The 13,788-nt window shown below is 36.5% G+C and overlaps 2 protein-coding genes across 3 annotated transcripts in view; one reads left to right on the top strand and one right to left on the bottom strand.

Annotated features, from left to right (window-relative positions):
- Window positions 1-13,788, bottom strand: part of LOC134667486 (caskin-2) — a 431,327-nt gene that overhangs the window by 377,241 nt on the left and 40,298 nt on the right. The gene's annotated exons all lie outside the window — the stretch shown is intronic.
- LOC134667657 (proton-coupled amino acid transporter-like protein pathetic) lies at window positions 807-12,421 on the top strand. The gene is made up of 9 exons (XM_063525079.1): window positions 807-866; window positions 5,171-5,340; window positions 5,796-5,940; window positions 6,577-6,707; window positions 8,749-8,975; window positions 9,389-9,589; window positions 10,191-10,296; window positions 10,717-10,933; window positions 12,224-12,421. The coding sequence occupies exons 1-9, from the start codon at window positions 807-809 to the stop codon at window positions 12,419-12,421; spliced, it is 1,455 nt and encodes a 484-aa protein (XP_063381149.1).

Genomic DNA, 13,788 nt, shown 5'->3' with positions numbered 1-13,788 from the left:
TTGGGGTCCCCATATCCAGTCGACCTGCGACAGACTGGCCTCAGCCTGCTATGCTCTGTCCAGGTTAGCACCTAGTCTAACTGCTGACAATCTCAAAACAGCGTATTACGGATATTTCCATTCGATCCTTACACATGGTGTCGAGCTCTGGGCCACAGCCGCTGAACGTGATAGGGTGTTTCGAATGCAAAAACGTCCTGTCCGCATAATCGACGGTAAACCCCCTGACCACCCAGCAAAAATGCTATTTAAAAAGCATAAAATATTAACTTTTCCTTGTATATTTGTACTGTCAGCTTGTATGTACGTTACAGCAAATATACATACGTTTAAAACTAATGCATTTATACGTACTTGTGACCGGCCGCCCCGCACTCCCCGCAGGTCTCCATACTGGTTGCTCCGAGTTGCCGACTCGCTAAGTCGCGACGGTCGCTTAGTGTAATCGGACCAAAGCTGTACAATTCACTCCAGTCTACATTAAAGGACTCGAATAGTGACTCGATTTTCAAAAATAATCTTAAATTATTGCTTATTGAACACACATGCTACTCAATTGATGAGTTTATGTGTATAAACTTAACCAAAGATCATTGACCCAACACTGAAACGAAAATTATGATTGTTTGTTATTGTTATTTTATATTGAACTATAATTGTTTTATTACTTGTATAGGTAATTTGTATTTTATTCTGACTTGTAAAATGTACTTGTATTTTTACCAATAAAATCTTTAATCTTAGTGTATAAATAATACAATGTTTTATTGTTTCTAATAATTTTATTTGTGGTTCATATTTCATCTATGTCTACTATCCTGAACTACACGTTTCTTTTGGTTGACTTGACTGATAAAGAATACAGTGTAAGCAATAAGAACTCTGTATTTCAAATAGAAACTATTATAAAGTAAGACCGTAAAAAGTCTGCAGCGATTTTGATAGCCCACGCAGTGCAAGTGTCATTTTAAACGTCAAACTTCTATGAAATTATGACGTACTTATACATAACACTTACACTGCGTGGGCTGTCAAATTCGCTGCAGACTTTGTTTGGTGCTACTCTAGTTATATAACTCCTATAAATCAAAGATATATACTGGGTCAAGCAAATCTTGTCAGTAGCAAACGACGGCAAATTTGAAAAATCGCGGGTTAGCAACACTGTGTTCGAATAATTCGAAAATCGCGTGTCATCTGTGCTTTATCTGTGGAATGTGGATCGCGAATGACAGCCATCATCTTTGTTTACATTCTGAATCGATTCTATTTCAAGAGATATTTCTGCTGTGTCACCATTAAATACCAATATATTAAATAAGATTGTGCTTAATCAAAGCTAAGATGCCTACGGTGGCAACTGAGAAATCGAATAAAATATTAAAATCCAGTAGTAGGACATCTACCTGCTCAAGCAATGATTTTATTCATACATTCTTGATTAACGGCATAGTCCACTTCTAATTTTATTTTGAGATCTTCAAATTAGATAATCATTTTTATTAACATCACACACCGCTTTTAAATTGTCCGTCCATACCTATTAATAACAATTTCAAACATTTTCAATAGAGAATCCGCGAGTGACAATTTGAATTGACGGGCGCGCTCAGCGGAAAAAAAAGTTTAGGTTCGATGCTATGATATTTTATATGTAGATGTGTTATACACGTTCCAAAATTGAAGCACTCACCTCGTGTCATGTGTACGAGTTTGTCTCAGTCTGCCTGACGCAAGCGCGAAGGTGTACACCGGTTAATACTTTTCCACAAATAACGTGTATTAAGCAACAAAATGCCGACCTGCGTTATGTTGAAATGCTCAAATTATCCGCGGAAGCTCAAAAAAATTGACGGCGTCACATATCATTGGTAAGTAAAAGCTGAAATAACCCGTTTTTCTTCGGTTTAATCTTGAATTAAATAAACCCAGCCGCCATTTTCGCCGGCTGACAGAACGAGATAAGTTTATGTTCTCAACAGCGAGAATGACAAGGACGCACCAACTGCGTACATAGATTATCATAGCAGACGCGTCATGGTATGTTGCATTCATTGTTTGGTGCTTGTCGTACAAATAAAAGAAATATACTTAAATTTCAACTTTAATATTGAAGTTTTTTACTTGAACGCATTTTTTCTTGTATTTAAGTACAACAATTGGCAAATTAAAGATTATTATTGGCCATATTATTGTCCGGGTCGCGTCAATTAAGTAAATAGGTATATTGCTGTTTATACAAAGATTACTACAAAATTAGTATTTATTGTCAGGCATTTCATTTTCTCACACAGTAACAATTATTAATAACATAAAATTGTTAGTAAAATAAAGGATTTTGTTGTTATTGAGTTTGCTTTTTGTCAAAATGTTTCTATAGTATAAGAAAAATGATGAATAAAGAGTATAATATAATATCTTTTATTTACATAACTAAATATGAAAACTTTTTACTTCGGTAGCGAGTACATTACTACATAAAACTGCATTAAAATGATTTGCACCTTCTGTCAAACATCTTAGTCTTTGATATTTTTTTTCTTAATAAGTTTTATACTTCGCGCCATATTCACTGTTTGCCGTCGTGTTATGGTGGTATCACTGATTTACCAAATTCACGCGCAAGTGACAAACACTAGCCGTCTCTTTTTTACTTAGGTATTCTTTCAATTGTGCCGTCTCTTTTACGCATTTGCATATGAAGTTGTAAACAAATTGTAACCAATGCTGCCGTGTCGTTGGCAGCATTGGTTGGCATCATTTTTTTCGCTTGATATGTTAGTGTATGGCTTATCTACATATAAAATATCATAGGTTCGATGTACATTGTACATTGCTGCTTTTCTTAGCGCAATACTACTCTTTGAGTGTTGCCCTACTTTAGTTTGCTTTACATTGCTACTGACAAGATTTGCTTGACGCACTATAAATGGGCCCGGGTTTGATAATGGAAACAACCTTTTTGGTAAAAATACTAGAAGTCGTTACAGTGAACTTATGAACTATGACAACTGTCTTTGTCAAATTCAACAGTGACAATCAATCAAAACATCTTTATTTATCTACACATCATAGTGTACAATATTTTAAAAAATTATTAAAAACACGAGTATTAAATATAATAAAATAAACACTATGTGATTTATATATTGACCTTTAGTGTATGAGGTCATTTATTGCATGAAAACTATTGTAAATGGTGAGTGTAATCACAACTGAAATTGTTTACGCATAATTTGCATTTGTGAAATTGTTTACAGATATTTTAATGATATAAATCATATGAACAATTGATGACCGATAACGTTCAGTATTGCTAAACACTTAGAGCTAGCTATTCTTTTGTGCTTTGTTTATCAAAATAGTCTCCATACCGCTATCACTCTGCTCTCCAGTTCATCGGTCAATTCAAAATAGTAGTATTTAGACGATGTTTTACCCCGACAAGAAATCGTCGGGTGACAAGCAAAGGTCACTAAGTACTAGAGATGCAACGGATAGTTGTTGGGCCGGTACCGGATACCGGATATTCGGCCTAAACATCGGCCGAATATCCGGTATCCGGCCGCCGAATATTCGGCCAGCGGAACTATACCTACATTTCGGTTTCTCAGGTGCGCATTCTGCAGGTTTGACCTGTTTCCTAGTAAACGTTCGCGCGGACTCATTTCTAGGTTGGAAATGAATGCGCGTGCTAATCAGTGGAATGATTGAATTGTTTTAAAATAATAAACATGTACGAATATGACCGTGTCTGTTTCTTAAATCCAATTTGTTTACTCCGAAATCAAGCAATGTTACTATCCGGTATCCGGCCGGATAGTAAAATAATGGCCGGATAGGCCGGATACCGGATACTAACCGGTTATCCGGTGCATCTCTACTACGTACTATCAAAACATTAAAGTAACAATGCACTTTATAACACTTGTAACACGGTTTATTTAGTGTAGTAGGTAAATAAAGGTCATGGACCCCGCAGTAATTCCTCAGCCAGAAAAAACTTTTACAGTATGATAAAGTATCAATAAATAAAAAGTATTGTATAAATTTCAAAAGAATAATAATAATAGGATTTAGGTAAATACTATCTTTTTACGGAAAAATGCTCCGTTTAAACTTTCTTCTCCGGACATATGTAACGTATTGCAACAATATATGAAATATCAAAAAAAAATATCCCCGCAGAAATACCAATATTAACAAAATATAATTTTTGGCGTGGCTTGGACCGGCAAATTGCTCAGTAAAATTTTTTCACTGGAATACCATTTTATTGCCGATTTATACCAAATTGAAAATATAAAAAAGTTGCCATGTAACTATACTTTTTCCAGAAATTGCCTTTTTACTCGCTGTGGAAAATTTCTCTATTCATTTTATTTATTGAATTAAGTTCACAGTTTTCTTTCCATTCAACTATAAAAACATCCAAAAAAATAACGAGCGTATTAAAAACTAAACTTATCGGGAGCAGTGTATAGGGAGCGGGGTGTACAAGGGATGATGGTTCTTTTAGATATTTTGGATTTAAGTATATACGTGACTACTTAGTATATATTTAAAAATAAATCAGCCTGAGAAATTATCCACTCTCAGTATTTAATAGTTCTAAAATACATAAACTTATACCTATGCATTTTTTTGGATTTATTTACCCACTACGCCAAATTATATTCTAAGATCATATAAGAAGGAAAAAATGGCATAGCAATTTTCCGATGAAAATAATTTTGGACGGAGGAATTACTCAGTTCAATATATAAACAGATTTGTATTTTTACGTATAAATACCTAACTTAGGAGTGTTTTTTTTTTGGATATTTATATGTTAGTTTCGGTTCATACTATAGAATAACCTAACAAAATTTCATCGACTGAGAAATTAATGCATGGGTCTCCATACAACAACTTGCTTCATTTACTGCACTATATTGACCAATAATTTCAATGATGTTAGTTAGTGACTTTTGCTTGTCACCCGACGAAATAGTAGTACTCCGTACGTGGTTTTACGTCTTTGAACTGACCATTTCGATTAGACATTTTGTTCTCTAGCACTACTTAGTCCTTCACTATTTGTGATTGCTCATCTTTTTCGAACCTTACGACTACGACGAAAGTTACGAATATTTTCTTAAAAATAAACTACTTAGTTTATTTGCTTCAGGCGGATCCAAAGAAGCCCACCAACGATTCTGTGGAGGCAAGCAGGCCTTCTGCAAGCGCTGCCACTCGCTCTGCACGTCCCGACTTTGTGACCAAAGCAACAGGAGAAGAAGCTAGAAACTACGACTATGCGGCTGCTAGGCTTCAAGCGGGACCTATAAAAACCACCAAGTAAATATCACCTTTTTAATAATCAAGTTTTTGGTTAAGAAACATACTGAAATAATAGTTGAATTTTTAGCTGTCAATGCGGGGATGATCAGTTTTAGAATTGATTTCGGATATTTTATTGTTCGCGATATTTCGACAGAATTGAATGCGGATACTTTAGATTTTTCCGTTAGTACTCTATGCACATTCCATATTAATACAAGCCGTCATTATAGGATAGCTATATTCTCCATTTATTGTTTAATCGTAAGCCATGCATAATAATGTAGAACAATCAGAGTATGACTTTGAGGTTGTTCAACCAAGTAACCAAGTCAGGTTCTTCTCCTAATCTTCAGGTTTTCACGGGCTTTGTTTCCGCAACTCGACTTCATATATCGCGCCTGTTTTGTGAGAAATCTTCAGCATGTTCTACATTTAAAATTCGTTATTGGAGAAGGTGACCAATGTTTCAGTTTCATCGAAGCGGTGGGCAACCTGATCAAGACATGCCTGGGCGGCGGCGTGGTCGGGATCCATACGGCCTACAAGAGGTGCGGGCTATTCACGGGGCTGTTGATCAACATCTTCGCCGGAATGTTGCTTATGCATAGCAAGTATGTAAGTAATGTTTAACTTAAATGCATGCCTTACGCGTTCGTTACGATTACGCAAATCAAGGATGTATTGCAGAGAGCAGGAGCCGTGTTGTACCTGAAAGCAACAGAAAACGAGTTATTAGATAAAATGCACAGGAGATTTTTTTTATCACAACCGGTTATTGAAACTAAAACATAATATAAGTTTTTAACCTCAACCCGTAATCACGAAGGCCGTATAAGATGCTTTAGCCGGAGAACATAAGAGAACCTTCTAAAGCTTGGGTTATTTGACAAATTTCTGTATTATTTAGTAGTAGATTTGTGGAGTCTTGAAGCTATAACGTCTAAGAGAGACCCCACACTAGCGTTTTTTGAGCGTCGGGCCGTCTAGTGCTATGGAAACTAGATTTACGAAATTCGGGGCCCCTAACAATATTTCACTTCAAGACGACATAATTTTCAATTTTTTAACAAGCAGATACGTCTGCGAGCGATATTCCAAAGGCGTGTTTACATAAAGAAAGGAATGGAAAGATTTGCTATGTCCTGGTAGGTTTCCGTAGCTCAATTGGTTAAGAGCAACAAGTTCTGCCGGAAGCGTAAAATTTTTCCATTTTTTCCTTTAATATAAAATTTGGGACATAATTTTCGCCAGATCCTGGTGTCATCAGCACAGCTCATGTACGGACGGCTACAAATGCCAAGTCTCACGTTTCCTGAACTCGCCGAGGCGTCGCTGAAGACGGGCCCATTTCCAAAGCTAACTAAATATGGCCACATCTTCAGGTAAGTAAATATATATGGAAGCGATGTATCATTGTCAGACAAAAACGTTTATGTTCGTGGCCTGCGATCATATATAACTAAGGATACCGCCTTTAGGAACATTACCGTTCAAATTCTCGGGCCAAATTAGCGCACATACACAATTTACGCCTACATTCAAATAAGACGACGCGTTTACAGAGCCTGTAATCAAAGCTGGTAAACGAAATAATAGTCATCTTTATTACACTAATGGTACATAGCTAAGTGTAGATGAAATGCATATAATGTCAATAACTACCAATCAGCGACATTAATCCGCTAATAACCTTCTTGCTGTACGAACTGGCCGCTGAGAGTTCGCGGTTCATATTTGATTAGAATATGACTTGGACAGGGATAGGTTTATGCCATACAGTGAAGAACCAGTCAAATAATTCACGTATAATAATTTAATGCAGATGAAAAGATAACTAGTTAAAATGTTGTTATGACATGACAGACTAACTAAACATAAGTAAATATATCATTATTGTATAAATGTATTCCGCTATAATAAGTATTTTGTATATTTTATTATCAATCTGCATGGCAGTGCGAAGTCACGTTCAGGTATAGTCTATCCGTTTTTCTAAGATCAAGTACGCCATATAATAGTAAATGTATGGCGAACTTGATCTTAGAAATAGGACTGGCTATACAGTCTGCAAAATTTACATGGGTACACGAATCGGGTCAAAAATATTTGAACAGGCGGAGTCACAATAAATCCCCACTTTCAGTTCAGAATATTTTATATGTATATAGCCGGTCAAGCAAGTTATCTAAATTTACCGCTCTTATAATATTTTAAACTTTCGCGTTTTGAACACATATTAACTCACATTATACGAAACGAAACTGATTTACGTCGGTAAATCAAGGTAATTGAATATAATTCGCGTTAGACCCGTCTGTAATGTGAGTTAATACTCGTATGTTTGCCGCTCTGTTCTACTGATGGCTTGAGAGAGAACCTACATAAATGTGACAGTAGAGGGTGGATTCAAATGATCAACATTTTCAGATAATGTGTGTATTTGTTAAATTAATTCAGTGAAAGCATGATAGGAAAAATGTATCTACATATAGGAGACCGGGTATGATTATCTCACGGGTTATAGGTATCTCATGAATAGAACATATTCTAGATATCTTGCCAGGCATCCACTCAATTTCATGTCTCTCTAATTGGACAGCTTTTTTCCATAGTTCTCTGCGAATAGCATCTTGTGGGAATCTGAATGGAAAGTAATGTAAAATAACAATACCAAATTTGATTATTAATTTGAAATAACTAGGTAGTTTTTTTATAGCTCCATCTCATGAAATAAAAAAGGAAAATACAAATCTGTAAGAAGGAATTTATTACTACATTTATAATTATATAGAAAATACCTAAACCAAACACAAGTTAATAAAATAGTCTACTTCATTTAGCATAGCACCATCCCTATTATCCTCGCAATTTAAAAAGTCGTATGTTGTTATGAAAGTCGTATGCAGTTGTTACGTTTTAGCTTAGCACGGTAGTATTGAAAACAAATCGTCATGTTTTTTCCAAATTCTACTGAAGTTATCTGTTTACTACAAGTGAAAAGTGATTCCACTGTCCTTGGTATGAACTAAAATAACTTCTGCACCGCTTCACGACACATGAATATATTTTTAATTACAAAAAAACGTTGTTTTTAAAAATCAATTTAGCCATTTGTCACTGACTGTCATCTCGGTCGTACTGAGATTGCCAATCGAGCAGTTTGTAAGTACCGCCTATCGCGGGGTAGTTTGCGTTGGGTCATAATTGAGCGCACAGAATACTTCCATGTATAGCATTTCGCTGTTCGTGGCAAATTCGAGTGTTTGAGGATATGAAAAATCGATAAATCTTCTATTGATAAGACAGTCATAGATAAAGAAATAAAAGATGTAACATCTACTTGTTGCAGATTGATCAAAATCTCCATACGCAGCGATTAAGTTAATGCCTACACAGTAGCCTTGATTTGCTTCTCTGTTCTAGGTACATGGTTGACACAACCCTCTGCATAAACATCTTCGGCTCTTGTAGTGTGTACTCGGTCATCGTAGCTCGTACTATTAAGCAAATTCTAGAAGAAGCTGACCTCGTAGGAGAAGCAAGCATACGAATTTACACTGCCTGTATGCTCATACCCTGTATTCTTATCGCCATGATCTTGAGTTTGAAGTATTTGGCGCCATTTTCTATCGTGGCTAACATATTATTGAGTAAGTCCTTTACTGACTAGTACAATTGTCTTCGCAGTCTCCTAAATGTACTCTCAATGTACTGGTGTGCTTTCAGAAAGTTTACAAAATTGCGAAATTCCCACATGGAAAAATATTATATATTTTTGTATAGGAATCTAAATTTTTCATTCAATTATGAAAGTTTCCCTTTTTTCCTGATATTTCATACAACTCTCCCAACTTTTTGGAGACTTTCCGCAACTTGCGCATCTGTACTTCAGTGCATCTCCTCCTGCTAAAGCACAAAAAGTAAAGCACAAACTGATGGAAACACGCTCGGATGAACAAAAATTTTAATATTGACATTGGTATTGACTTGGATATAATTTTATTTGGATTTGATAATTCTAAGTAGTTCGTGCTAAATATCAACACATTGATCATCCCAACAGTACTTTTGGCGTTCTCCACGGTATACTATGGATCGAAAGCTGCCACCAAGTCCCCTACAGAGTTTCCACTTATCAAGGACGCAGAGGGCTTCTTTGAGTTTCTCGGCGTCTGTGTATTTAGCATGGAAGGCATGGGCATGTCGCTTCCAATCGAGAATTATATGAAGGAACCGAAGAAATTTCCTTTGGTGATATGCACGGGTAAGAATCTACCTTACTCATTTGAGATTGTTGTAATAAATAGCTTTGTCTGAGGACTTGTTGCAGATTGTACTTTTGTAGTTGTATTTCATCATCAACTACATCAACACAATAGTAACTAATCCAAACAAAATGAGGTTGTGTTGGTGTTCTAAAGAGTTCTTATGAACTGCTTTACTCTCTATCATCATTCATCCAGACTATCGTACAATAAACGGGTCCATATTGGGTCGCATAATAATTGATTGTCCTAATGTAATTTTACGCATAAACCTCATTTCGCATAATTATTGTGCTGGAAATATTGACATTTCTGAAAAATTATAACACAAACCTAACCTAACCTACCCTATTCTACACAACCTATGCAAAATATTTTCGAAAATACTTTCTGTTTCAGCTGGAGAAAAAATATGCGAAAAGAGATTTATGCGTAACATTACATTATGACAATCAATTATTATGCGATGAGATAGGATCCCACAATAAACATACCAATCTTCTTATTCAAGCATTTGAACATTGCAGCAATGTGGCTATTATTGTCTCATCTCATCTTAGGTAGCTCGTGTAAATGTATATTTTACTATTTTTCTTCTAGGGATGACAGCGGTGATTAGCATCGTAGGGTTAATTGGATTTTTCGGCTATTGGGGTTATGGCGAGGAGGCCCGTACTCCGATCACCATGAATTTCCCATGGGAAATGTAAGTAATTAAAATAACCTTTGTTCTTGCAGTGGTTTTAAGAGTTACAATATCTCTGTAGGTACTCCTCTTTCTTAGCCCGTCCGATCACTAAGGAACAAGGTCAAAAACTTTAGGGAATACCGGCGTCTATTCTGTCGACATCACAGGAGTTATCACTTTAAGATTTGGATACATTTTTCTAAGATTTTTTATTAGACCACTTTTAAGGAGCAGACGATTCTAACATGCCTAATGCCTATAAGAATAAACCATAATAATAAGGCTATATATTCCGTTCATATTATTTATTATGTCCACAGGTCGCATAATCTAAACTCATAGTGAAAAAGTGTATGACATATGTTGTTACCTACAGCATACAGATCTGTAAGGTACTATAACTTTCGGATTTCTCAACTAGGCTTCCCTATTTTTCAGCTACCCGATCATATTGAAATCCAGTTTAGCTCTGGTTCTCTATGTGACGTTTGCGCTCAATTTTTGGGCCCCCTTCAACCTGGTGTGGTACTACATCAAGGTGAAACACAACCCGGACAAGTATTGGTGTATCGAGCGGTTGTACAGAGCTTTATTTGTGACCGCGCTTATCTTGCTCGCCATCGCATTCCCGAATATCAACGCCTTTATGGGTTTTGTTAGTACATATTTCAGTATTTCTTGTGGTCACTTATACATATATATATACTTACTAGCTTGATTATTGTATTTTTACACGACTGTCCAAAAAAAGAGTGTATTGTTTTCAGCGTTCATGTTTGTATGTATATATTTATTTAAGTATGTGAGTTTCTTTTTTATTTATTTTATGTGAAAGATTGCTTTATTGGAATTAGTTTAACACCTGGCTATAGTTTGGTCAATTGACATATTTATCGATATATGTATTGTCTGGCAAGCCGCGTCCTCTTTGCAGACTTCCAGATATTAGTTATTGGAATTTGAATGAATTGGAATGAATTGATTTGTTTTTTTCCTCGGTTAGCTAGACTTTACCAATTTTATTGTAATATTTTACCATAAGCGAAGTTAAATTTATAATATCAATTCAATTTCGTTTATTCAAAGACCGACTGAAATCAATATTGTAACAATCAATAACTTTTTGTCAATACTTATATCATACTGGAAAAGAAGGATAAAGTATTTGTATAAATCACTAAGATAGCGCAGCACGAAGCGATAAGTTTTGCGGTATGTTTAAGACCATTTCGAGACTGGAGTACATTTACAATTTATACTGGTACAACGACCTAATTAGTAGAAAAAGGCTGCAAATTTAAAAAAAAAAGTAGGCGCGAAGAGTTGAAATCCCATAGAAAATTTGGATTTCCCGCCATTTTCTACTGACAAGTTGGGTGAGTTTCAGTATAGTTATCCTTCTTTTCCAGCTGGGCTAGTTCTACATCTCGTTGATGAGCTTCCTGATTCCGTCGTACATCGAGCTGACAGGTAAGTGAGGTAAGTGGAACGAGGTTTTGGGTGCCGGTAAGCCCGATAATGGCTTTTATTACAGATCATATTTCAGGCAGGTGGTAATAAAGTTGAGCGAAGATTTTCTCGTTCATAGAAGACAGTAATTTTTTTTAAGAAAGGTTTGGAATTACTTAATTGGTAAATACTCCCTCCAAGCCATGTCTTACATAAATGTGTCTGTATCAAAAAATTGTGATTTTAAACTGCTGTCAGTTGCTATGTATAATTCTGGAGAGGCATTCCACAAAAAGCGCTACCCGTCGGAAGAGTGACGGGTATGGCAGATATGTTGAATCTAAAGCTAAGTTATCAAATGTTGCCCAGCCAAATATCGGCTGCTTAGCTTTATCGGAAATCGGAAGTGTTAGAAAAAAGCATCACGTAACCGACACTTTTCTAGAATGCCCCTGGACTGACTTTGGGAATTAATAAAATGAGTATCGCTTTCCAGATCGGTTCCTTCGGCGTCGGCTTCTCAGCCTTCATGTTCCCATCGACCATCGAGATCGCAGTCAAGTGGCACGAGCCAGGCCTGGGCTGGCACAAGTGGCGGCTCTACAAGTTCATCACGATTTTCGCTTTCGGCGTGTTTCTATGTCTACTGGGAGGCTACTGCAACGTCAAGAATTTGCTGAAGGTCGAGGCGTAAAAATAAGTTTTTGGGAGTTTAAAAACGTTGTGTGTCAGTAAACTTCAGAAAGTCCCTTTGGATTTGAAAAATAAACCCTGACCTTCACAGGAAGTTCGTTGGATTTCAGAAACATATTTTGGCTCCTGATTGCGCTAAGAAAAAACGGATACTCTGACTATCGGTTGCCTAATGCGAAGCAATTTTTCGGATTTTGAAAAGTCTGTCTGACTGTCGATAGCGCGATTACGCGACTTCTTGTAATTGTAAAAACTTTTGTAATTGCAACATGTGTATTGTACATTTTTGAACAATTGTTTCTTCTACAATTTGTTTTTATGCCCGTTTTGTGTTGTACAAGTGTATGTAATAATACTAATAATAAGCCAAATAGTATTGTGAAATCATACTGGATTCACAAAGTAAATAAAGTTTGTGACCCATTTAAGTGTTTCATCTACCATTCGTTACTATGTCCATTTTTTTTTATACATGTGTAATTGTGTATGTAATAATACTAATAATAAGCCAAATAGCAGTGGCTGTTAACAGCCACTGGGTAGAAAGCGGCGCACACCTCTCGACACCCCTGAGCCGCTCACACCGGTGTTGCCCTTGAGCCATCCTAGATGTCGCTTTTTGTGGGGGCCCATCTTGTGAGGGCGAGTCACCGTCTGCCGGAAATAAAATTGCATACCGTTTTATTAGGCAGGCGTCCGGTTTTTTACCCCATAGCTCAGTACTAGTCCATCGCTTTCACCCAATAACCTAGTTCATTTTAGATTTCATCAACTCTCAATAGCCCTTACACCCTGGCGGGTGCTGCCTCTGCGTGCGTCCCATGACACGGGTAAGGGCAGCATCCGCTCGGTGTACCCCTTACATTTCATTAAAGTGTCAAAAGGGCCTCTACGTGTTGGCTTCGGCTCCGCGCACGCCTCCCAAAGGTCCGGAACACCATTGTTCCGTGATGGGAAAGCCAAATAGTATTGTGAAATCATAGTTGATTCACAAAGTAAACAGTTTGTGACCGATAAGAAGAAAAAATAAATACATAATTTTTTGCAGGTCCTTATTTCTTTAAAGAAGTACCACACTGCACTTTCCAAGCTCAAAATTTAGAATTTAATTTAGTGAGCCTAACGGCGACTGAATTCTTTACAACCTTTCTGTCCGAATGGACAAATGTATTAGAAGCTGTAAGTGACGTAGGCCATTTCACATTAGCAAGAGTGTGATTCCAACTGCTTACAGGCAATGCTTAGGTAAACTAGCATTCCTGTGATCTTTGGATACACAAAGTTACACGTTAAAATTGAAGCTAATTTTACTCATACATGTCACTTATATTTCTCTATTATTAGGGTGACTTCCTTGTACCCATGTAA

This window comes from Cydia fagiglandana, chromosome 9, assembly GCF_963556715.1.
Source record: "Cydia fagiglandana chromosome 9, ilCydFagi1.1, whole genome shotgun sequence".
NCBI lineage: Eukaryota > Metazoa > Arthropoda > Insecta > Lepidoptera > Tortricidae > Cydia > Cydia fagiglandana.
This window is presented reverse-complemented; position numbering and strand designations above follow the sequence as displayed.